The following is a 27,601-nucleotide window of genomic DNA, read 5'->3' as shown; positions in this document are numbered from 1 at the left end:
TTGGAAGTTTGGAAAGGGAATACCATTTCAAGAAAACTTTTAAAAGTATGAAACATGTGAAGGAATTATTCTCTCCACCATTCATAAACTTTGTCAGAAAGAAAAGCCTGGGGCAGCTTTTCTCAGAAGTTTGCCATACTGACTGTAATTCATACATTTGGATGATATTAGGCTGAGAAAACCTGTCACATAATTTTATCAAGGCTAGTGGTTTACTGCTGAAAGAGAAGATGGTGCTTCTCAACTAACTGCAAACAATTTCAACTAAATGATTCGACAACTAGATATCAGGCTACAGTCTGTGCCAAAGGAGAAATATAGAAATAAGAAATCAGTCAAGCAGCATAGACCGGTGTGAAAACCAGCGCTGCATTTCCTGGGTTGGATGAAGAGAGCACCTCTTTCTCCTTCCACTTTTTGGCCACTTTTTACAGAGGCATGATTGAGAGCATTTTAACAAACTGCATCACTGTTTGGTTTTGTGGCTGCAGTGCCTCAGAGAGAAAGGTATCAGAGAGTGGTAAGGACAGCTAAGAAGTTTATAGCTCGCTTCCTGTAATTCAGGATACTGCTTATAAGCGCTATGTGCTTAGAGCTCAAAGCATTGCTAGAGACCCCACACACCTGCTTAATGTTCTGTTTCTGTTGCTCCCTCCTGGGAGGATATTTCAAAGTATTTCTAGCAGGGACTACACAATTCTTTAACAGCTTTGTTCCCTATGCCATCCATTTGATAAACTTGCAAGATTTGTTTTTCTCATCATGTACTGGTACATGTATGCATCCGAACTAGACTGTGTTGTTTTCTGTGTCATATAATATATATAAGTATTTGCATAATTTTTTATTTATTTATTTATTTATTTATCTATTTATTTATTTAGGTCATGTTTATGTAGTGTATATTGGAGGTGGTGGACCCTTTGAGAGTTATAGGCATCGAAATTTCATTTTAATGTATGCTGATGAGTATACATTCGAAGTGACAATAAAGTTGGTCTAAGTCTACATTTGGGTGACCTACTGGATTACACAATTATCCAACCTGATCTTGGAAAGTTTGATAGGCTAATCAGTAGGCCTAGCAATAGAGACAGGAGAGAGTAAGGACTACTGATTCTGCCAAGCATGGAGTGAGTAGAGAAGAGTGGGAAGAAGCAAGTTGTGCTTACACACACTACTAAAATCTACTGCCTGATGCCAAGCCTCATTCAATAAGGGTAGGTTTTGCCTTTTGGCAGGTCTGGGTTATCCCAACAGACTTGGGATGTAATGCCTCACTTTTTTAGGTAAGATATAGTCACATTTTACTGCTTAAAAGATGCTTGTAGCTTGTACATAATATTTGGGTTGCATCTAGTAAAGCTATTCTTTTTTATTATTTCAGATTTTCCCAACAATTGTGTTTATACCTTGCTTTTAAATGTTAAAAAATGGAACCAATATAACCTTAATTATGTTCAACCAAGCTAAACATTGCAGCTTTTATTTATGGTGCAAATTAAAATAACTGTTGATCATCTGCTAAGAAATAATGTAAAAATGTCATATGTAACTCTAAACTTGCTTGAAATAAATAGGGAATAATAAGAAGGCACGTCATATAGAATCATACTAACATGCAAAAGGAGATTAAGCAATACTGTAGGAAAATGCATTATCCTAATTAATTATTACAATCACTTTGGTCAAAGTAATAATTACTTTTCAGGAAGAAAAGAAGTTTATAATTATATCTATGTAGACGAAGATATGCAGGTTACCTATTTGCAAGCGATTCACAAGAACATATTTCAGACTTTAAAGAAAGGAAAAAGTAACATTTTAAAGTTTATAGAGTTAGATCAAGCACCATTGTATATTCAGGTTCTAATAATTATGTTTTGCAATCTTGCAGGTATTAAAAACAATGGGAAATGCAAGAGAGCCAAAGTGTGAGCAGCATCAATTTATGGTGAGAAACATGCTAGTTGAGCCGAAAGCATACATCACGTTCTCTTCGCCTTTCAAACAAAACAGTACGCCGGACCAGACATGCATCCTCAGGAAAAATTATTCACAGAAACTCAGAAGTAAGCACAAGATCCAGCAGTACTCCCAGCATCCCTCAATCATTAGCAGACAATTGTTTGGAGTCTTTACTCAAGAATCCAATTTAGGGGATTTTGGAAGCCCAATCTGGGGGGACAGAATGGATATGGGCTTGAGGCCATTTTCTTACCACACTGATTCTTCTGTTACCCAAGCATGGATAGCAGTTCAGCTCTTATGGCAGCCTCGGTACAAAGCATGCCAGATTCAGAAGGTTGGAAGACCTCTACAGAGACGAGTCAACATATTTGTCTGAAGTAGGTGGTAGGCAACATTCTATTCAACAAATGGGACCACATTTTTGGAGCCTATGACTTTCAAGAAAAAACGTTCAAAGTCTGCAGATATCTGGCGGGAGGACAGTTTGGAATTTTCTCTGTCTGATCTTAGTCAAGAACATTTGACAAGCAATGAAGAAATCCTAGGATCTCCTGAAGAAAAGGATGGCGAGGAGACTCCAGGGAGAGAACCTAGTAATAGTCGTCAACCCTTGGTCACATGCCAGCGTGCCAATTCCATGAGTGACTTGTATTCTCCTAAAAGTTCAACTGTTACAATAACGGTGGACCACGTAACAGGCTAGGAGGTATTGTCGGAATATAGGGTCTCATATCCCAGATATGGAAACCTCACAAAATGTCACCAAACACAGTGGATAATGTGTCGTCTTATAGTACTTACAACACACTTCCCTGTCGAAAATCCTCATTGCCTTTCTGAAGGACTCAGTCACATCAAAATGAACCACAGCAACAGTATGCATGGCAGACGAGCAAAAACAACACAGGTAGGAAGCCCATATATTCTTTCAACATAGATAAATAGCAGGTGGCTGATAACACCTTTTACTTAGATAACTCAGGTAAGTTCTGTTTAGTTTCAGATCCCTTTAATAGGTAATAAAGGGCAATATAGGTATTGACAGAACTGAAGCATTCCTTTGTTTAAAAGAGAACTTGTTTTCCAACATTTCTTATCTTACATTAAAACTTTTCCTGAGAATAGGACTCTCAAAACATTCCTGATGGTAATTGAACTTAAGCTAATCGTAGAGAATAGCAATTCCCAAACTAGAATTTTTCAGATATACTGCAATTAAGTCCCAAATTTCTCAACTGGGTTGGCCAAAGGTATGTCCAACACATGTAGAAGGTATTTAATGTTGGCTCGTTCAAAGGAAGTGCAGTTTTCACTCCATGAAAAATTTATGAATGGTGAAAAAAAATCAACTGCTTAATTATCAGTATATACACAGCCATGATGTTTGTATTTTACTACTATGTGGAAGAAGAAAATTTTCCTCCTTCTACTAAAAAATAAATTTACTCTATTACACAGGAAATAGTGTTGCTACCCATGCTATCTGTTGTATTTCTTAAAAATTGGTTTAAAAATAAATATACTTGATAGGGAAATGAAACAATATAGAAGTACACTCAATCAAAGCTGATTATTACAAAAATCAAACAATCTTGTTTTTTTAATCAGAAGTATTATATGAGATTGCCTGATAAGATTTCCAGCAGCCACTTCCTGATGAACTTCTATTTTTCCTTGCAAACGATTAAGCTTTCAGTCAACTTACTTTTAAACTGATTATGCATCTACATTTGATTAATGGAAGCAGTCTGAGAATTCATTCTTATTCTAGAGATGCAATATGAATTAATAGTCAAATGTAAAAGAAAAGTTTTTTTTGAAGCTTTTGTAAACAATATGATTGGTGAAGAAGAGAAACATAGAGCTTTCTTCCATTTTTAATAATTTTTATTCCTTTTACCTTGACAGGTTAACATTTTTAGAAATAGTCATTTGAAATATGCATTTGTGTTTTGCTTTGAATTTACATTTTTCAATGTTTTGGACTGAAATGGTATATGAACCAAGGGCTTAAAAAATGAAAAAAATGATATCCCATGCAATTTATGCAACTTTTCCAATTGGAATGTTTCTGAAAATATCCTTTGCAGAGTACAGATTTAAGGAATAAGTGCTATGATAATCTTAGTATAATGTTCTTCAGTAATCTCTTAATTGCTTTCCTTCAACATTTGATGTGAAATGTAGTCAGTGGAGTGAAACAGAATAGATATAATTTCCTAGTATTCTGATTTTCTTATATTTTCAACCTTGATATAGTGGGAAGGATTCAATGGCCCTGTGATATAGTGGCAGGATCATGAGCTGAGAGTACCGTTGGTGGGGGTCATCATGCAAACTTGATCAAAAAAGAGTAGTATGAAGCTCACGAATTAACAATCAGTTGAGGGCCAGGGGGGACTTTGCAGTGCGAGGGGAAGCCAACAAACTTAGGAAATGGATCTGCAGAATCAAACATGGAAGAAGGCAAAACCACTTTTGTGTTGTTGCCAGGAGAATAGTATAGACATGGCTATAACATTAGTTATAGTTTAGGTGCCAAAGGAATCAGGCATAGGTGTTCTTCTCCTCTGTTCATTATTATTATTTACATGCATTATTTATAAATTTATTATAGTTCACAGCCATAGACTCTGGGTAGTTTACAAATAAATATGAAATAATAGAATGCATTAAAAACACAACAACCCCTTGGCAACCAAGACTAAAATGGTCCAAACAATCAAACAGCCTAAACCAAGATCCTCACCAACAATAACAACCACAGTCCTGAGACCAAAACTAGGACTTAAGTGCTTTTCAGAACACTAGGAGAGAGAGCTCTGTCTGTATCTCTGAGGGAATACTGTTCCAGAGGGTGGAGTTGATACAGACCCATAAGGCATACTTCCTTCCCATAGATGGCATCATTGATTAAAAGGTCCTGGAGCCTCCCCACTCTGCTGCAATGTGCCAGATGAGCAGAAAACAGTTGGAGATAGTTACTGGGGAAGAACAATAAAATGTTCACGAGAAAATTTAAAAATGATTTGGAATAGGGAGGGGAAAATGAGACAAGGAGTGTTTTTATTCTATAGGTCTATAATTTACACAACAAATATGAAGTGGTAACTCTGGAGAGATGCTTCCTGGACTCAATATTAAACACCAAACCATTAACAACTGAGATCTGCAAAGGTTGCCACTTTATTAACTGAAAGCTTAGAAAGCTAGAAATTCGATTATTAAAGTAAAAACAAGGGGAACAATCTTGTTTAGCATTAAATATTAAGAAGATAATGGTGATCTATTAACTACAAGCATACCACTATGGTTCTATTTTGTTTGCTGTAAAGCATTCATTGGTCAGGTTGCTCCTATGGTGCTTTGCCTTTAATGAATTCCTTAGTCTTTTAGTGTGGAAAATTTATTGCTGAAACCGGGCATGAAGTCTGGCACTTAGTGAACTTACAATTTATAGGAAAGTGTAGAATTTTTTTATCCTGGAACCAATAGAACAATCTCGGAAAGTCAGTAGAAGATTATATAAGGCTAGAGAGAAAGCTAATACACGATTTAGACAAGATCAGAAGGATAACAATACTATTACAACCAAAATACAGGAATAGTTAAAGCAAAGTTTTAACTGCAGTGATTATATGGCTATAAAAGCTAGATATGGAGAAAACTAGACAAAAAGCAATACCTTCCAGTTATTTCAGTATGTAGGTACATTTGCTAAGAATAGTTAAGAGGTACCATGCCTGAGAAAGAAAAATCAGTCTAAAGCAAATAAATGCTAGTTTTTTTTCTTGAGGCAACTATCAGTAAGCAGAAATTCCCATACTTTGCTATGCATTGGAAAACTATTTACGTTTAGCATAGGAGAGGGAAAGGGAAGACTATGTATGTATGTATGTTATGTATGTATGTATGTAGGTAGGTAGGTAGGTAGGTAGGTAGGTAGGTAGGTAGGTGTGTGTGTGTGTGTGTGTGGTGTGATATATATAATATATATATATATGTTTTTTTAATTTGTGCTGATACATAAATAATTATCAGCACAAATAAAAAAAAACACAAATATAACAAAGGCAACAGTAAAAATATTGGGTTTGTGTCGTGATGGACTCTTGTGGACGAGCCGATTGACAGATGATGGAAGCAGTTAGCTTCTTCCCATAATTGGGGCTTACCAGGGGTTGTAAAAATATTTTATATATATATATATATATATCATGGAGATTACTGAAATATTCTTAGAAGGGCCATGGATTATTAATGGAGACAAATTGAGATGGCATTTGCCCATACAGTTATCAAGTCATCTGCCTTGGCTTGAATATTACCAAACTAACCATATGTGACAGGGAATATAGACTGCATCTTACGATTCAGAAAAGGAGAAATTCTGTATATAAAGATAAAATGGTGGTAGGGTAGTGGGGTGAGAATTCTTTGAATTGGCGCCCAGATCCTTTGGCAAGGCAGCTCTCCTAAGTGCATTCAGTTTAAGAGTTTTGAACATCCTGCAAAGTGTTTGGAATCTGCAAAGAGAATGCATTAGATAGAGAAGCCCACCGAGTAATGAAAATAAGTCTAAACAAACAGAGAATTTGGACAGGAGGGAGGGAACACATGTCTCCATTGACACTGAGGCAACTGGAGGTGGGTTTCTGGATTTGTTGCCTGTGCTTCATCTAAGAAGATGTGCTGCTTCTATATATAACTATGACATTTTGGAAACAGATGCTGTTGTTTTCACAGCAGAAGTTCTATAGCTTAAAAAAATCATATCAACCTTTATTTTCTTTTTGAGGTTATTTATCCAGGACAAATCAAAGGTCTGGTTAAAGATCGGAAACAAGCTGAGAAGTCCTTAGAGATATCTACCTTGGTGTCTGCTCGGCTATCTTCCCTTTGGATTAATTTTTTAAAAATACTTTTTACTTAAAAATAGAAGGAACATACTGCAAAACATGGTGCCAGCTTTTAACATTTTAAAAAGAAAATCTGAATTGCCTTAAATCTACATATGCCCCATGGACATTTAAAAAAATAATAATAATGAACGACTGCAGCCCAATGCTTTCTGTAGAGGTGTATCTGTTCGGTCAGAAAAACAAACAAACTGGAGGATAGAGTGGAGCATACCAGTGGGTCTGGAGAAATATCCTTCCGTTATGGCCAATGGCATTATAATGTAGAAGAGGGGCAGTGGCTTGTGTTACAATATCATGATGCTGCTTGCATCACTCTGGCTTCTTTTGTTCTCCTCCTGTTGTCATTGCTGCTCTAGAAAGGAACCTGTATCTTTAGCAGTTTGCCTTCTGATAAAGTTATCTTTTATGATAGGCCAGAATCAATCAACCGAGTTTCCTCATAGCAACCATTTTGTTGGCATTGAAAGAACAGTCTCAGAACTCCAAAAGCTTATTTCTGAAATAAATGCTTTTTACTACTATCACAAAAGACGTCCAACACAGAACATAAAAATTAAAAAAAGAACTAGTCTTGAAGCATGTTTTATACAGTCTTTTTTAAAACAAAGAACACAGAATAACATCTGAGTTTCATTTTGAATCTTGAATGTTATCCATTGGGAATAATATGAAACAGTTCAAACCAGATTTGTTTCTCTACATTGACTAAAATTATATATGTCAAAATGACATCTAATTTCAGTAGACACTTATTCTGTGATGCGCTTTCAGTAGATCTTTATTCTTAAGCTTGTCTTTCAATTCTGGCTGTTCTAATATGCTGTTCTGCTGATACTTTGCAGTTTATTCTAGAAAAAAGAAAACAGACCTACAAATCTGAATGCACTGACATTTCCCTTTGCTCTAAGCTACAGAAATGTAATAAATAAAGGTATGACTTAAAGTCCTAGCTTTCCTCAGAATGATTATACCTACATATTATTTTCATATTTTCTTCAGATGGAGAAAAACTGATCCATCATATTCCGAATCTGTGAGGTAGATCATCTATGAGTCAAACTTGCTTCTAAAATAGAAATTCAGTTGAAGTGCTGCAAATAACCTTTACAAATTATACCAACCCAGTTCCTAATTTCACTGAAAGTAAATACAGGGATATAAAAAATCCTTGTGACTAAAATTTTAAAAAAGTATTTAGTTTTCTTAATTTTAGGTTAAACATGACTATAGATTTTGAGAACTGGAGTGCTTTTTGAGCACTCTGAATGTGAATGGATGCAAGTGATTAACATTTAAAATATTGGGGTAAGGGTAACTACAAAGCACTTAAGAATTCAGCCTGACAAAGATCCCCTGGAGAGGGGGAGTAGATATTAGATTTTGCATCTTGAATTGGCATAAAAGCTCTAAAGGAAGCCAGCTTTTCAATAGTGTTCTTTCCCTTAACATAATGTTCCTTTGGATAGCCAGGTTCTAAGCTTCTTTCTGATCCTTTCCTTTTCAAAACCAAATTCTTATTATTCCAGAGTAATCTCTAGATCTTTTGCCATCCTTTCATACCTCTTGAAAACTGCTGCCTATGCAAACTACCCCAGCTAGGACTGACCTTCAAGATGAGAGAGCACCTCATGACCTAAGTTCCTTTCTTTTCTTTTCTGAAAGACTCAGATTGGGTCCACAACCATTTCTTCTCATTAAAAAAGGAAAGCTACAGGATTGTAGTTATAGAATGGAGTTAGTTGTTTTTCATTTTTAGCAGCCATTACTAAGTTTGCTGTGTGCGTGTGAGTGTGCATGCATGCGTGCGCGCATGTGTGCATGCGTTATATGTACCCTCCCGAAAAAGATATATTTAGTAGATGATTACATTCTTCTTTTTAACAATTACCATAAATTGATTTTCAGCTAGCATTGCTGTTCTGCAATCAAATGTCCATTGTCGACACTCAGCTCCTTATGCAATAACTGCTTACAATAGGAGCAGATATCTAAGTTGTTATTGTGATTACAAGATAAATAGCTATATTTCAAAATAAAATTTTAAATTGTTACTGGGAGTAGGAGCAAATTGTCATATAGTATAAAAGAATGTTAAAAATGTTTCAAGTAAGTACATACTGTTCACATTTCTGAATGAGATATCCACAGAATTGGTTTTTCAGCTGTGTATCTAGCTGTGAAAAGGGCAAAATGTAAATTGGATTTGTGAGATAGCCATCAGTTGTTGACAAATCTGCTTCTAACTTGGTAGACCCAACTCTAATTTTATTAAAAATAATAAAGATTAGAAGAATACAATATGAAATGTCCCTTGATGGGTTTTTGAACCTTCCTAACTAAAGATATAACCCACATTGAAAGGGGATTTGTCTGTGCTTCTAGTGACTTGCCTGCATAAGAGATTTTGTACACTAATCCTCTGGGTTTTCAATAATGGTAATTAATGTGTATTTAGCAGCACTAATTAGAGCTTGAACATTGAGATATAATATTAGAACATAATGCCACTTGGGATTCAGATGGAATTCCAAGTGTACTTGGTGAAAGTTAGATCCATTGAAATAATTTATTTCCAAATTAGGGTTAATTGAATGAGATTGAAAGATTATATTTTAAAAATAGTTATTAGACATTAAAGCACTAACAGATTTATTTATTATTTATTTATTATTTATTTATTTATTTATTTATTTATTTATTTATTTATTTATTTATTTGATTTGTATGCTTGCCCATCATGTGAAACATATGTCTGGTCAGTTAATAGCAATAATAACACAACAATAAAACAATCCAGCAACAAACAAGCAAAATATGGCACTCACTCACTCAAAGGCATCTATCCAGCTATTCAGTCTCCTGAGGTCCAACTTATTATCTCAATGACTGATGGAAAAGCCAATTCTTAATGACTTTCTGAAAAGCTAAGAGGGTGGGAGACTCCCAAACACAAGGGGGAGGGTATTCCACAGGACAGGGACTGCTATAAAAAAAGCATCCTTCCCAAGTCCCATTAGACGGCAACATTTGAGGGAACCTGAAGAATGTCTACTTTATCTGACATATGGGATAAGCATATACCCTCAGATAGAGGTGGTCTTGCAGATAACCTTTTCCTATGCCATATAGGACTTTAAAAATGATGTCTGACAGTTTGAAGTATGCCCAGAAAGAGCCATAGCATCTCACACCGCAATAGTATAATATGGGTAAACAGAGAGGCACTCAGTGTGGTACAAGTTGTTGCATTCTAGAGCAATAGTATAATATGGGTAAACAGAGAGGCACTCAGTGTGGTACAAGTTGTTGTATTCTAGAGCAATAGTATAATATGGGTAAACAGAGAGGCATTCAGTGTGGTACAAGTTGTTGTATTCTAGAGCAATAGTATAATATGGGTAAACAGAGAGGCACTCAGTGTGGTACAAGTTGTTGTATTCTAGAGCAGCTGTAATTCCCAGATGGTCTTTGAGGCCAACCTCATGTGAGGCAACTGGAAAGTGACCAAAGTATGAGTGAGTGCAAGGCTTCCCAGTTGAGGAATGAGAATAATTGGCATACAAGACATACTGTATCTGTGCAAAGGTCCCCTAGCCATGCCTGTCAGTTGCAGCATCTCTATTGCTGAGCCCTCTAAAGGTGATTATATGCATTAACAATGATGTTTCTGTATTATGTCCTGTGTTGTAATGGAATGGAATGACTTTGGTGGACGAGAGAAAGAGATGCTGCAAAAATGTCAGCAAAGGTGTTTACCTCTGGATAGATGAGGGAGGAGACATGGCTTGATGAGCTAAATCTACTTGATTGTATGGCTACATTAACAGTAACTTGTAAGTCTGAGAGTACAAACTTCCCGCCTCTACTTTTAACTATTTGATACATTAGGATGAGTCTTTCTAAGTTTCTTTCTCCAATTAGAGTTTAGAGTTTTATTAGAATTTGTAGGCCGCCCTTTTCCCTGAGGGGACTCAGGGCGGCTCACATAAAACCGGGAAAGGGGAATACAGACATCAAGATAGAAACATATAATAAAATGGTAGGCAACATACATTCATCATTCGGGAGGGGCAACTATCCTTATCCCCAGGCCTGACGGGCGAGCCAGTTCTTCAAGGCTATGCGGAAGGCCTGGACGGTGGAGAGGGTACGAATCTCTACGGGGAGCTCGTTCCAAAGGGTCGGGGCTACTGCTGAGAAGGCCCTCCTCCTTGTGGTTGCCAGCCGACACTGGCTGGCCGATGGGATACGGAGGAGGCCTAGTCTATGGGATCTTATTGGTCGCAGGGATGTAATTGGCAGAAGGCGGTCTCTCAAGTATCCAGATCCACTGCCATGTAGGGCTTTATGGGTGATTAATAGCACCTTGAAGCGCATCCGGAGATCGACAGGCAGCCAGCGCAGCTCGCGGAGGATAGGTGTTATGCGGGTGAATCGAGGTGCACCCGCAATCACTCGCGCGGCTGCGTTCTGCACTAGCTGAAGTCGCCGGATGCTCTTCAAGGGCAGCCCCATGTAGAGCACATTGCAGTATTCCAGCCTAGAGATCACAAGGGCCCAAGTGACTGTTGTGAGAGCCTCCCGATTCAGGTAGGGTCGCAACTGGCGCACCAGGCGAACCTGGGCGAATGCCCCCTGGTCACAGCCGTTAGGTGGTGGTCAAATGACAGCTGTGGATCCAGGAGGACTCCCAAGTTGCGAACCCTCTCTGAGGGGTGTAAAATTTGACCCCCCAGCCTGAGTGGTGGAATATTAGTCAAATCTTTGGGAGGAAAACACAACAGCCACTCGGTCTTTTCTGGGTTGAGCACAAGCTTGTTAACCCTCATCCAGTCCATAACGGCCTCAAGGCCCCGGCCCATCACATCTACCGCTTCATTGAGTTGGCACGGGGCGGACAGATACAATTGAGTATCGTCCGCATATTGATGGTATCTAATCCCGTGCCTGCGGATGATCTCTCCCAGCGGTTTCATGTAGATGTTGAATAGTAGGGGGGATAAGACCGAACCCTGAGGCACCCCATAATTTAGGGGCCTAGGGGACGATCTCTGCCCCCCCCCACTAACACCGACTGCGACCTGTCCGAGAGGTAGGAGGAGAACCACCGTAACACGGTGCCTCCCACTCCCACCTCCCGCAGTCGTCGCAGAAGGATACCATGGTCGATGGTATCGAAAGCCGCTGAGAGGTCAAGGAGGACCAGGATGGAGGGATGTCCTTCATCTCTGGCTCTCCAGAGATCATCAATCAATGCGACCAAAGCGGTTTCTGTGCTGTAACCGGGTCTGAAGCCTGACTGGAAGGGGTCTAGGTAGTTTGCTTCCTCCAAGGACCGTTGGAGCTGGAAGGCCACCACCTTCTCAACAACCTTCCCCAAGAAGGGAAGGTTGGAGACTGGGCGATAGCTATTAAGAACAGCTGGATCCAAGGATGATTTCTTCAGGAGGGGTCTCACCACCGCCGCTTTCAGTGCGGCGGGGAAGTTCCCCTCCCGAAGGGAGGCGGTTACAACCGCCTGGATCCAGCCTCGTGTCACCTCACTGCAGTTCGTGACCAGCCATGAGGGACACGGATCCAGAACACAGGTGGAGGAACTTACAGCTCTCATGGCCTTGTCCACGTCCCCGGGGGTAACGTCCTGAAACTCAACCCAGAGCTGTTCTACTTGGTCCCCCTGTGCCTCGGCTGGAACTGCGGGGGTGGAGTCCAAGTCCGACCGAAACCGAGCAATTTTGTCCGCTAAGAATTGGGCATACTCTTCAGCTCTGCCCTGCAAGGGTTCCCCCGCCTCCCTTTTGTTCAGTAGGGAGCGGGTTATCCTAAACAGGGCGGCTGGACGGGACTCAGCGGATGCAACCAGGGTGGCTATGTGGGATCTTTTTGCTGCCCTGAGTGCCCTGGTGTATTCCCTGGTGCAGGTGGTTACCATTGCTCGGTTCGATTCGGACTTATCGGACCTCCAACGGTGCTCTAGGCATCTCCTCCGGCGCTTCATCTCCCGGAGTTCCTCGGTGAACCAAGGGGGTCTCCGGGATCCGCTGCCTCGGAGGAGCCGCAGTGGCGCAATCCGGTCGAGGGCCTCCGACGCTGCCGAGTGCCACGCAGCAGCCAGAGTCTCCACCGGACTGTGGGCGAGAGTGTCAGGAATAACCCCAAGCTCTGTCTGGAACCTTGACGGCTCCATAAGGCGCCTGGGGCGGAACCACCTGGTCGGTTCCTCCTCCCTACAGTGGGGGTTTGGCCTCCGGAAGTCGAGCCTCAGTAGGCAGTGGTCTGACCACGACAGGGGTATGATGTCACTCCCCCTCAGACCAAGTTCACAAATCCACTGCTCCGAGAGAAATACAAGGTCAAGCATGTGTCCCGCTGAATGGGTTGGGCCTCGAATTACTTGGGTCAAGCCCATGGCTGTCATGGAAGCCATGAACTCCTGCGCCCCATCAGAGTTTTCACCGAGCGACGGCAAATTAAAGTCCCCCAGGACCATCAACCTAGGGAACTCAATTGCCAGCTCGGCTACCGACTTGAGGAGCGAGGGGAGGGCTGCTGCAACGCTGTTGGGAGGCAGGTACGTTAGCAGCAGACCCACTTGACCCTTGAGGTCCAACTTTAACAGCAAAGACTCACACCCGACAATCTCCGGGGCAGGGACCCTACGAGGAACTAACGACTCCCGGATGACAGCGGCCACACCCCCACCCCTTGTTAAGTCACTGGGGGCTCCTACCTTTCTTGTCTGATTACTGCCTAGACAGCATCTCCTCCTGTCTTTCCCCAAGGTCATTCTCACATTTCATTATGCTAGGAAACAATCAGACAAAAGAAGTAGGAGCCCCAATGGATTATCAACTAAAGAAGAAAATTGGGAAGAACCTGTCCATAGCAATAAAAATATAGCTGTGTCCATATATTGTACTTGGAATTTCTGGGACAAGTTTTGAGGAAGTCAAGATTGAAATTTAAGATTTTATTATATTTTATGAAAAGTAACTGGAGCATAATAAAATATGGGATTGATTTGAAGTTGGTGACTTTTCTTTAAATTCCATATTAGAAAAGACAGATTCAAAATTTTGTCTTGATATTGAAGATAATAGCTTTCCCCTTTGCAAGTATAGAAAACAAGACCTACCTTTCTAAGCATTCCAGAATGATTTTCTGCATAGCACAAAGATGAAAAATTTATCCTTCTTGTGTCTGGAGCTCTTAAATAGGGTTGACCAAATTTCTGTAATCTTTTTTTGTCAGAGTTTTGGCAGTGTGACTATTATTATGAGGTAAACTCAGGAGCAATACACAACACACAGAGCTTTTAGGCAATTAACAGTGGTTTATATACAAAATATATACAGACATATACATGCAGGAGATGAATTCCCTTACCACTCAGCTCGGACACAAGGAGAGAAAACTATATATATATATATATATATATATATATATATATATATATATATATATATATATATATATATACACATACATATATACATATATACATATATACATATATACATATATACATATATACATCATATATACATCATATATACATCATATATACATCATATATACATCATATATACATATATACATCATATATACATCATATATACATCATATATACATCATATATACATCATATATACATATATACATATATACATATATACATATATACATATATACATATATACATATATACATATATACATATATACATATATACATATATATATATATATATATATATATATATATACACAGACTTGTGTGGACCTCCCATCAGAGTCTTAAAAGGGTTATACCATAGCTGCAGTGAATCAACCTCATTGCATCAGCCTTGCCTTATATTGCATCAGCATAGTGATTATAGCTTACAACCTTTCATTAGCTGGCAGCTATTAAATCCTCAGTTCCTTGACATTTTTGTTTGTTTGTTTTGAATAACTGACTTCAATATATTGCTTTAAAAACTACAGAACATTGCTAAATGTAATATATCAATATCAGTAGTCAGAACAATATAAATCATAAAATGAGATTACCATATTTTTCAGAGTATAAGATGCACCTTTTTCCCTCAAAAAAAGAGGGTGAAAATATGGGTATGTCTTATATCCTGAATACAGCATTTTTGGCCTCCCAAAACCTCACCCCCTTCACAAAAATGGACGTGCGTAAGGTTTGGGATGACTGCAAAGTGCTCCTGGGAGCTGGGGAGGGCACAAATGAGTGGAAAACGGACCATTTTTGCTCATTTTTGGCCCCCCAGCCCCCAGAAGCACACTACAAGCCTCCTAAAGGCTATGCGTGCCCTTTTTTTGGCAAAAAAACCTGGCTGTTTTCATGAAAAACGGGGCTGTTTTTTGCTTGTTTTTGCCTCCCCAGCCCCCACGAGCACTTTGCAGGCCTCTCAAACTCTCTGTATGCCCCGTTTTTTCACAAAAAATGAGACATGCAGAGTGTTTGGGAGATCTGCAAAGGGGCAAAAACTTTTTTTAAAAAAATTACCTCTTCAAAATCTTGGTGCGTCTTATACTCGGTTGCATCTTATACTCCGAAAAATGTGGTAATAATTATGGTAATTTCTATCCAGCAAATTAAAAATGTTATGTTAATAGAAACTTATTCTAGTACAATATAATTAGATGTAATAACAAGTTCATATAGAGAGTTCCTCTCCAGAAATGGTTTCAGTTTGAAGTAAATTCTGTATTTGATTTACTTGTAAACCATAAAGTTATTCTGGACAATAAGGCATTCCCTCAGGTTTGTTAGCAATTTTTCTGAGAAAGAATTCTGTGTACTTTTAAATAGCTAAAAACTTAATTGTTACATTACAGATATTATTTTTTTCCAAATTCCATATTTGATAAAAATAAAAATATAAAATTGTAGGCATATGGGGTTTGATAAAATTGATTTTTTTAAAAAGCTGATAAGCAAATTCAATAAATCATTTTCCAACATTATTTAGCTGTCCAACATTGCGACCAAGTTGGACAAATCCTCAAATCTGTTCATTATATTTCAAATAATTGTTTTCATATTTAGAGAACTGCCGTTTTTATTGATCAGACTGGATTGTTACACCAGTGCTAAAACATGTTACATTTTCTCTAATATTCAATGTAAATATTTTTCTCCCATTGAAATACCCATTGTTGCATATTAATTATTGTTTGTAAATTCTTCATTTAACCATATGTTTGCTTTGTTAGAATTTACAGTAGACAAAGTAGAGACTCATTTAATCAACAATTTATAAACAAGGCCTAACAAATGCTTCAAAATTTATGTTATAAGGTTTTAAAACGAAGTCTCAACTTCCATAATGTGCTATGCTGTGCTGTGCTGTGACTGACTTTTCAGGATAGTGACTATAGGAACTGGAGTGCAATATATCTAGAAAAAAGAAAGGTTTTAAAAAAAATCAAGATACCTCAAATGGGCTAACTTAGACAGAGTATGTTTAAAATCCACAACCCACAACTCCCCTGGAATTGAAATTTGGCAAATTTTATAAAAAATATCATGAAACAAAACAAAATGTCATAAAGCATTTCCTCTGGTGATGTTTGTGCTGTGCAGTTCAACATGGACTATTTTTAAAGCAGATACATCTTTGAATATATCCCCACATTTCTAGTGAAGGCAGAACATTAGAAGTTCTGTCATTGCTGAAGGAAGTTGAAGAAGCTGGTAAGGAAATGTCTTTGAAATTATGACCCAGTAAGGCATGGGTTGCCTAGTGATTATTACAAACCATATATAATATATGTGTATGTATGTATGTGTGTGTGTATGTATATGGGTATGTGTGTGTGTGTGTGTGTGTGTATGTATGTATGTATATGTATATGCTGGTCTTGTTGTATTCAGGTCTTTTCCCATGTAAGAGTGAGATTGTCTTGGCAATGTTTCAGCGAGGTCTCACTTGCCATCTTCAGGCTGGGTTTTTGGGCTTAAAACTGTGGGCGGCAGCGAATACAACAAGATCAGCATATATGTATATGTATGTATACATTTATACATTCATTCATACATACATACATATATCACTATCTGCATCTAATTTTTCTATGGCATCTAACATAGATAAGGTGACCAGACGTCCCGCTTTCAGCGGGACGGTCCCACTTTTGAACAATTTATCCCGCGTCCCGGTTTTTTTAAAAAAAAGTCCCGATTTTTTTAAGTTACGAAAAAGCCTCCAGCCGCCGAGGCTCTTAGCAACTGGGAGCGTATTTCTTCTTCGAGATGAGCGCATTTCTGCCCGCGCGTCCCTGGGAGCTGTGGCCAATGGTTGAGAGAGGAGAAGATTTACTCCATGTGGAGACCGCGGGCTTCCCTCACGGATTTTTTTTCTTCTTCTGTTGCTTTGAGCAGCCCCTCCCTCCCCCTTCTCTCTTTCTCTCTCTCTTGGAGTTAGCAGCTGCCTCCGAGGCTGTCCAAGCTCAGCCCCGCCCCCACCCCGGACTGCTGCTTCGCCTAGGCTGCTCGGGGCTCTAAATTGGCATTGCATGTTGTTTGGGGAGGGGATTACTGTGCCATAGAAACATAGCGTATGTCTCACGTGGCTGATAACCTGATCTCTACAGAAGAGGTAATTTAAAAAACTTCAGAGCGAATCCAGAAAGAGGGGAGAAAGAGGCTGAAGGAGTGTGTGAGGAGGGGGGATTTTCTAAATGACCCATTGAATCCAGAGGAGGGGAGAGAGAGAGAGAGAGAGAGAGAGAAAGAGGGAGTGTGTGCACGGAGGGGAGATTTTCTAAACCCCATTGAATCCAGAGGAGGGGAGAGAGAGAGAGAGAGAGTGAGAGAGAGAGAGAGAGGGGGGGGGAGTGTGTGCACGGAGGGGGGATTTTCTAAACCCCATTGAATCCAGAGGAGGGAAGCGAGAGAGAGAGAGGGAGTGTTGGAGGAGGGGGATTTCCTAAACCCCATTGAATCCAGAGGAGGAGAGAGAGAGAGAGAGAGAGAGAGAGGGAGTGTGTGCACAGGAGAGAGGATTTTCTAAAAGTCCCACTGAATCCAGAGGAGAAGTGTGTGTGTGTGTGTGTGTGTGTGTGTGTGAGAGAGAGAGAGAGAGAGAGAGAGACTATCACTAAGTGTTGTAGCTTATGATTCTTGATGAATGTATTCTATTTTATTTTTTTTATGTACACCGAAGACAAATTCCTTGTGTGTCCAATCACACTTGGCTAATAAACTACTCTACTCTACTCTACTCTACTCTACTCTACTCTACTCTACTCTACTCTACTCTACTCTACTCTACTCTACTCATTTCTAATAAGGAGTTTAGCTTCTCTCTCTTGAAAATGTAAACTAGCATAAGGCATTATAATGCAAGCTAGCTTTAGCTTTCAAACAGTTCATTTAGTGACCAAAGTTACAATGGCATTGAAAAAAGTGACTGATGACCATTTTTCACACTTAGCGACCATTTTTCACACTTAACGACCGTTGCAGCATCCTCATGGTCACGTGATCAAAATTTTGATGTTTGGCAACAGATTCATACTTATGATGCTTTCAGTGTCCTGGGGTCATGTAATCACCTTGTGTGACCTTTTGACAAAATATAAATTTTTAATCAAGCCCCCCCCCCCCCGCCCTCCCGGTCATGGTGTCCCTCTTTACCAATCTGAAAATCTGGTCACCTTAAACATAGAGCTAAAATAGAGCAATATAAAATATTACAACAGTAATACTATTTTCCTTCATTAACTTAACATGAAATTCTACTGTATTGTGTAAATTGCTCAGTGTACTATTTTTGCATACGTTCCTCAACTGAACTGAAAGTTCAAGGACTTATTTAAAAATACCTTTCCTCTGGCAATAAATATTATGTCAGCATGAATGCAAATTATGGCTAAAGTTAAAATGATGTGTAAATCATATATTGGCCAGGTAGGTAGTATTCAGATTTACTATGCAGCAGCGTTTCCTTTTTAAAAAAAGTAAATTTCCTTTGAAGATTCAGGAGGAATCTGCACTTTCACTTACGGCTATCGTAGAATAGATATTAAAACTTTTCATCTGGGGAATATAAAAATGTCATTGTTGCTGCTCTTCTGAAACAAATGACAGGTTGCCTTTTTTTATCTAGCACCAGAGACCTAAAGAGAAAAGAGAGGATACAAAGAACAGAAGAGAGACAAGGAAGTGTAGAGGAGAGTTAAACATTATTGCTCATGAACACCATTTAGTGGTATTAACAAACCTGAAAATCTTTTTGTTATCTTAATAATAGAATATTTTGAAATGATTGGAGTTTGAAAGCAAATGTTTCATCATGTTTTCTGTTTCTAATGCTCAGGTGTGAGTGTCACTGCAAATGTAACAAAAATCAGTAGGTGGTAATGGTTTAAAGTCTGGAGACATACAGTAAACCAAGAGGACTTCCACACATAGGTTAATAAGACCAATAGCTATTCTCTGTGATGTCTCAGTAGATGGTAGAACTATCTGAGCTTGACTGATCCCCTTCCTACAAAACTAATCAGGAATGGCTCTCATTAGCACTTGGATATAAGTTTACCAAGAAATCTAAAAGCCGTAGCTTCAAAACAGAAATATTTTGGTAGAAAGCCATAGCAACCCACTTTCATGTCTGCAAAAAAGCTTTCCAATGGCATATCCTTGCAGTTGCCATCACTGAAGCTCAGTTTAAGAATCTCGAGGAAGCTCAGTTTAAACTCAGCTTAATCTTGATTTCCACCAGGTTTTTTTTAACAGAGGACCTGCATATTCAGACCATTATGCTCTAAATGCTAATTGCAGAAAGAAAATATGAGTGCTAGTAATGTTATTTTTCATGCGCTGTCCAAATGGGATGATTGACAGGGCTACGAACTCTGAAGCTGAAAACTGGAAGTTCAGAATAAGAATGATAGATGTCAGAGAACAAACCACAATTACCATAAAAAAGACCAGAAATTTTATGTGCACATAGAGAATGGAAAGATTTTGTTGCCTGAGCGGAGTTCCACTGGGAAGCACTTTTATATTTCTTCTTTTCAGAAGAAACTAGTGGCCAATCTAAAAGCAGCTAATCTCAAAGGCTTTTTTAAATCAAGAACTGTGGCTGTCAGCCTGGGCAGTGGTTCCATATTACTGGGATGGTCAAAAGAGTTTTGATTTTAAAGGCTTGATATTGTTATATAAAATAAATGATTTCAACCAGTACAATAGACATTTGTGATTCTTCCTCCTACCCTGGAATCCTGTCATTTCATGTACTCTATATAGTCCAAATATAATGACTTTAGATAATTACAATGATTTGGTTTTCTTTTTGTATTGAATGTATACATTTCAATTTTATGCACACAATTCAAGTTTTGAGTTAGGGATATCTCTCGATTATCTATTATACACTTCAAGGACATCTTGTGAAAATTTACAAAGAATCCCTACAACTGATGAGAAACTATGTTCAATTAGATGAGTGTTGTTTGAAAGAGTTAACATTTCCAGTTAAGTGTTTTTTTCAATCTTTTTTCCCTGAATGATTTTCTTTTACATTTTTCTATGACTGGTTGACATCTGGTGCATGATAACTAATTTCTGTCTCAATTCACTTATGAAATTGTTCATAATTGTTGCTTGTATGCAACTAGTTTGCTTCTTCAGCATTTTTCTTGTTCTATCTTGTACACTTTGAAAATATATTTAAAGGTAAGTGCAAATAATCCTCATATTTTGCTGAAGGCAAGACGGTTTGTTCCAGCCTTAAAAGGAAGGTACTATTTTTGTAAACATTATAAAATATGAAAACTATCTCTTCTAGTGTGTTCTTGCAGTTAAGATAGCTTTCATATAGATCACCATAACAATTTCTTAGGGAAACAGGAAAATAACAAGTCCTATTAACATATTTCACTGAGATGAACTTGGACTTTTGTCCTTTGAGGACTTTTGTCCTCAAAAATTTGCTGTAACCATTCATAGTGCTCTGGTAATCATTCCATGCAGTGGACATGCTTGCAAAGCATATGTGTCATATTCATATTAAGATACATGCATTGACTCAGAACGAGTATGAAGTACACAATGGTCTGAATAGCTTCTTTAATAGTTTGATAACATTGATTTGCTATTATTAATCATAGGGACAACTAGAAAATCCTCTCTGAGTTATATGTTGAGTTATAACACAACTGTTATGTGAAAGTAACTCTAGGTCAGTGATGGTTAACCTTTTCGACACCAAGTGTTGCAACTGGCCAGTGCGCATGCACACAGTGGTCAGCTGGTCTTCCAGCTTCTGCATGTGCATGCGCACTGAGCAGCTGCTCTTTTCTGGGTTTCGGGGTGTGTGTGCATGCTGAAGAAGAGCTGGCTGGTGCGCATGCATGCTCGACCAGCTGTCAGGTGCACAGGCACGGAACGGAACCCAGAAGAGCTGCTGGCGATGGCGCACGTGCCCACAGAGAGGGCTCTGTGTGCCACCTCTGGCATGTCCCATAGATTTGCCATCATGGCCCTAGGTTCTCCAAATCTTCATAGTCCTTTCATATCTAAATCTGTAACTCAGTATAAAACAACCAATCCCATCCTGAATGCCATTTGGATGTATTAGGAAAATTATACCAGTGCATCAAGAGGACACCCAGCTGAGGAAGACTAGCATAAAACATTGTTTCTTCAATATTTGAAACAACTTTTTGTATCTCCTATAATTTCCCTTATTTGCATTCAAGAATGTTTTCTGCTTAAACAAATCTTTCTGTCTATCATGTGATTTTAAAAAAAAATGCCATTCAATGTTTATGCTGTAAGCTTGATGGGGCATAATAGCACAGCTCTCTCTATATCATAATGAAGATTTAATTGTCCTGAGTGCCCTAAGATAAAACAGATATTGCCAATAGTAATTATACTGTTAAAAACTCTATTGACCAATTTCTACTCTTATAATTTTTATTATTTTCATCGAATACTTTCATTCAAATCTGAGCTCTCTCTGGATGCAGTTCATCTTCCTCAATCTCATAGTTCCATTGTGTAAAATAACTGTAGCTGCTTTTCAGAATGTGATAAAATCGTGTTTACTGCTTAGGAGTAGAATATCTACTAGCATCATAGGGGCCCAACAGATATAGTGATCACCCAATTCTATAGACTTAAAACATGGGCTTACATGGAATTATAATTTTTGGCAATATGTAGCAATTTAACTATTTAACATGTTTCCCTGGAGCAAACTAGGTCTTACTGTGTCAGTATTTATCTGAAAAACTCTGCATTAATATATAGGATTATGGGAGGAGGTTATCAGTTTTGCCTGTGGCAATATTGCTGAAATTTTACCAAGAAACAATGACTCAGCATATCACCTGGATCAGTTTTTGACAAAGAGGGAGAAAAACTCTGCACTTCATAACCCATCCATTGTTTGACATAATATGAATTCTGCCTATAATTACCCCTCTCCCTTGTTTTGGCTGAGCACCAGAAGCCTCAAGGAGAAGAACTGAATACTATATGTATATAGTCTTTTAGGGGTTGCCTAGTGATGCAAGAAGTCCTGGAAAGATAGGAAGAAAAAAAATACTTTAGGAAAACATCAACTTGAGGATTATTGCTGCTTTTCCTTGATTCTTGAATCCAGAGGAAGAGTTGGCGGTCATGGGGAAGAACTAAAGGATAGGCATTTGAGAACAGGTTGGAAAGAAACACTTCACTAAAAAATTCCATACAGTGATACACAGAATAATCAGATACCAACATTTTAGCTAGAACTGATAACATTTATTGCTGAGTTGTGAGTTTTGAAGCTTGCATGATAAATTTCTTTTTGGGAGTGGGGGAGATGAGAGAGGGTATTTGCATAAAATCTATATAGATCCAGATGCTTGTATTTTGCATTAAAGCTTCTACTGATATCATGATGCCATAGCTTTCCAAAAGATGTTTCCCAAGCTAAAGTTTATGCAGACAAAAGCTCAAGGAGCTGATTTAATCAATTTAATCCCAATGGCATTGGAAGTTTTCATGGTTGAAAACCAGTTTAGAGCTTAGTACTTACTGTATGCTGGATAATGTAAATAACAAGTTTGTAAGTAGTGAGGTCTGTAATCATAAAGAAGCATAATAAAGCTTTCAGTTCAATGGAACTGCCAGATTCAGGACAGATCATCTTGGAGAAACATCTATATGGTCATTCAGAGTCAACATTCACTTGTTGGCATTAGTCCAAGTGATGCACTTGGAAGAAAACACTCATTTTGATTTCAAGGGGAAGAAAAGCACTTGATGGGAAGTTTGCTACTTTTGGCGGACTGGATAAGTGTGTGCAATCTGGCCAATATTTAATTATATGTTTTCTTATTAATGATTCTTATATAGACTGTATGTTAGAACATTTCAATATTAAATACTTTGAGTTAGCAATTCAAGTAAACCTGTGATTGAATTGTAGCTGTACCTATTATTTTTACATGCTGGATGGTTCTATACATTTTATGGATATGGTCACAGAGAACATAAACCATGTAATGTGCTTCAGTGATGAAACTGTTTGCACAATTGACTGATGTATTAACAGAAAAGAGCAGAAATGTTGGAATGAGTCCACAGCCTTCATTCATTTTGTAATTTTTAATATTCCATTTTTGCTACTTTTAAAGAAATGACTTGAGCAAGATAATCTTGCATTAACTTTCTATTTTAAAAATTCCTCCAATAATGCAGTGAAGAATTAGAACCTATTAAATTTCACACAGGCAGTAGAGATGGTATAATTATGGGGGTATGTTTGTTTAAAGGTGGTGGCTTGAAATTCCTTCCCCAAAATTATAAAATACCTGGTCACTTTTCCAAATTTGACAAAGATTGAAATATGTGAGTTTAGAAAACATGTGCTTGCTTCCTGTATTTTTGATATTTACTACCAGTGAAGTAATATACATCAGAGCAAAAATAAACTGTAGTAGCTAACATTGTCATTAAACAGTTTATGACATAATACAAAATGTCATAAAATATTTCCTGTGCTGACATTTGTGCTACAGATATCAACATGGACTATTTTAAGACAGGTACATCTCTTAATGTATCCCAGCTTTTCCAGTGAAGTTAGTACATTAGAAGTACTATCATTGTTGAAAGCATTGAGAAATCTGGTAAGGAATTGTCTCATCTGAAATGATGATCCAAGGGATCAGAGGTTGTCTAGTAGCTAATTAATTCTGTCTTGTCTTAAATAGGTTTTTAAGAAGAGATTGGACAACCATTTGTCTGAAATGGTATAGGGTTTCCTGCCTGAGCAGGGGGTTGGACTAGAAGACCTCCAAGCTCCCTTCCAACTCTGTTATTCTTATTTGCTTGAATAAAAAACATGCCACAGTTTCCTATTCAGGCTTAATACTAAAGAAATCTTGACTACCGCTGTCCAAATTTGTTAGCTAAGCCCACTGGTAATGGAAGCCAAATAGCATCAATCAACCACACATTAATGGTTCCGCTTTGCTGTATTCTGCCTACTGTTGAAGTGTTACCTGTGAACATAGTATAGTTTATATATGTCTTTCATAACTATTCTTCTGCCTTACAAGCTGTCTGCTTTTATCTGAGACCTGCATCTTCTGCAGAATACACAGAACAGAGGAAAGTCAAATGATCTATAGCTTAGATATTTTTTTAATGCCAGCAGTCTAGAAAACCTTTGAAAACAATACGGTCTAAAAATCTTACTGCTTATTTACTGATTAGTACATTTATATTACCTGTTACTTCTTACTGGAATTCAAAGTGGTATATATAGAGTTTACATATGAAATCTCATCTGGTGACTGTCCAGACTCAGACCCATATTTGTTTGGCTAGCTTAGCAACTTATTAAGGCATATTTTTGAATATACCATATGCCAATATTGAGCATAATTCTTGGGTGCTGATACGTATGAGCAGCAGTACTGTCACTGTCCAAGATAGAGATGTTAGAACAAAAAATTCCAAGACTTGTAGATGTCCTGAAAATAGCAGGGAAGAAAAAACTCTGGGAGAACTTACAAAAGAAGCTATTACCATATATAGCTATCTAATTGCCATAGAATATTCTGCTAAAGCAGTGGTTCTCAACCTTCCCAATGCTGCGACCCTTTAATACAGTTCCTTATGTTGTGGTGACCCCCAACCATAAAATTGGTATTTCGGTTCCTAAGACCATCGAAAATATGTGTTTTCTGATGGTCTTAGGCGACCCCTGTGAAAAGATTGCTCGACCCCCAAAGGGGTCCTGACCCACAGGTTGAGAACCACTGTGCTAAAGGAAGAAAGGATGGCAATTTTGCATGGTTAAACTGAGGATAATTATTTATTTAGAACATTTATATAACCACTTATCTTATACCCCCAATAAAGAATTAAACAATATAAAAACCATATTAAAACCACAATAACACCAGAAGTTCAGTGTATTATGAGCTGACTGCAGTCTGAACATGAGCACCCCTTTATAACAGAGTGTGGCTGTATAACATTCATCCAAATGCTTTTCTATGGATAACATTTATATGAAAACAATATTGATATGACTTATTTCTGATGTAATACGTGATTCATGCATTTCCTTTGACATCAACCAGTCTGTGTTGCTTCTTGCTAATATGGTACATACGAAGGTTTAGAATTGTGGTATTCAAATATTTGGTATCTGTCAAAAGGATGCCAGTATATGGTTTTTCTGGGCCATGCCACACACACAAATTCCAGACATCTATTTCTTATATGCAGGTCAATCCCATGCAGAAGAAGACATATCACACAATGTAATTTTTCTGCCTTAAGAACACTGACAAGAATAACAAATCAAACAAATATGCAGTGAAATCTCTGTGGAATGTCATAATATAGCCTGTAAAGAACTCTACATTTAAGCTTACTTAGAAAACCACTCCCATTTGTTGGATGGAGTGATTTATTGGTCATAACAGCTGAGGCTGGGGAACAATAACTCACCTGCTTGATAACTGAACTATACATATATTTTAAAGGATAATGCTTTATGTGACCTTCTAATGAACCCCTTTCAATTCAATGTAATTAATCATAACGTATTGAAATGCCAGTTGAAATATGTAATTGTTTTCTCAGTTTTAATATAGTGTTTAAACAATGTTATGTATAGTTGAAATCAAAGTTACTCGGTGCCTGAAGCTGCAATTTTGAGAGCCATTTTTTAAAAATGAGGCAACTCATGAAAATGAATAAAAGAAAAGCAGTGATAGACAGCTTGCTTGAAGCATGTGAGTTGGAATAAGATGCAGCTGAAACAGCATTTGATGTAGTGTTATCTACATCTGTTATTCAAACTGTGAAGGTATGAGTAAATTATGGTTTCACAGCTGAGGAGCAGGTTATAGATTCACATTTTTAAAGCATCTGTGTCCATTAATTGATGTCACATTTTTAAATGGGTCAAGTACATTTTCTCTAATTTATCCAAATCTCTAGACTAGTATTTTCAACCTTTTCCTTTAGATAGACTGCTACATTATCACTGAAAATTTGTTAAGGTTTATTGCATAAACCAGGGACCAGCAACATAATGGCATGGATATCCTGGCAAAAGTATTTTTCATTAGATGCAAAAATTAAATATTTTAATTAAAATTTATTATTGGTACTGATCAATCTTGTGAGATTTTGGCTATTTTAAAAAATATATAATCTGAATTTATTTTGATAGCTGTACTGGAGACAGTCTGGCGTAACTGTGTACTATGATCTATATATCACAAATGTGGAAACACTGTGCTAGACCACTTTTCTCATAAAAGAGATTAAGATCTCCAAATACTACATCTGGACATTCTAATGTGAGTCACAGTTCATAAACAATGTTTACTTGATTGGTATTTTTATAGCATTCCAGACTTGCTGGGAGACAAAGAAGGCAAGGAAGCTGCCATCTTTCTGATAATGAACCAGTGGAAGCTGATGGTTTCCAACTGTCACATACAATGTGTGTCTCCTCTCTTCCCATTGATCAATCTGACTAGCTCATCAGCAAAACATAAAGGATCAGCTGACTAGTGTAAAAGTAGGTAGTTCTTCAATGCCACACTTGTAGTTTTAGGCCACACTGCCCAACTATCTCTTAAATTGAATGTTCTGATTGCTTGTCATATGTTCACTCACTCACTCACTCACTCACTCAATCAATCAATCAATCAGGATTGCTTTCTCTATTATATGCAAATGATAGTAATCTGAGAGTTTTCAGCATCACCCTTCCCCCTGCTAATTACCCATATTTTTTGGAGTATAAGACACATCTTTTTTTCTCAAAAAAGAGGCTGAAAAGCTGGGTGCATCTTATACATCGAATACAGCATTTTTTGCCTCCCGAAGCCCTGTCCTTTCATCAAAATGGCCATGCATACCTTACGGAGGCTTTCAGAGAGCTCCTGGGGGCTGGGGAGGGCAGAAATGAGGAAAAAAACAGGCTGGTTTTTGCCCCCCAGCCCCCAGCAGCACTCTATAAGCCTCCATAGGGCTATGCATGCAATTTATTTGAGAAAAAACGAGCCCATTTTCACGAAAAACGGACTATTTTTTGCTCATTTTGGTCCCCCCACCCCCCAGGTGTACTCTGCAAGCCCCCCCTCCCAAGGCTATTCATGCGAAAAACGGGCTGTTTTGGGAGGTTTGCAGAGTGCAACAACTTTTTTTCCCCTTTTGGA

General features: G+C 38.1%; 1 protein-coding gene across 1 annotated transcript in view; it reads left to right on the top strand.

Moving 5' to 3' along the window:
* The first annotated feature begins 1,752 nt into the window (after positions 1-1,752).
* Positions 1,753-27,601, top strand: part of TIAM1 (TIAM Rac1 associated GEF 1) — a 95,519-nt gene continuing 69,670 nt past the window's right edge. Inside the window, 8 exon segments of the mRNA XM_032220358.1 lie at positions 1,753-1,866; positions 1,971-2,133; positions 2,136-2,237; positions 2,240-2,313; positions 2,316-2,364; positions 2,367-2,645; positions 2,648-2,796; positions 2,798-2,878. Of these exon segments, the coding sequence (XP_032076249.1) occupies positions 1,753-1,866; positions 1,971-2,133; positions 2,136-2,237; positions 2,240-2,313; positions 2,316-2,364; positions 2,367-2,645; positions 2,648-2,796; positions 2,798-2,878 (1,011 nt within the window).

This window comes from Thamnophis elegans, chromosome 6 (assembly GCF_009769535.1).
Source record: "Thamnophis elegans isolate rThaEle1 chromosome 6, rThaEle1.pri, whole genome shotgun sequence".
NCBI classification, from domain to species: Eukaryota; Metazoa; Chordata; class Lepidosauria; order Squamata; family Colubridae; genus Thamnophis; species Thamnophis elegans.
This window is presented reverse-complemented; position numbering and strand designations above follow the sequence as displayed.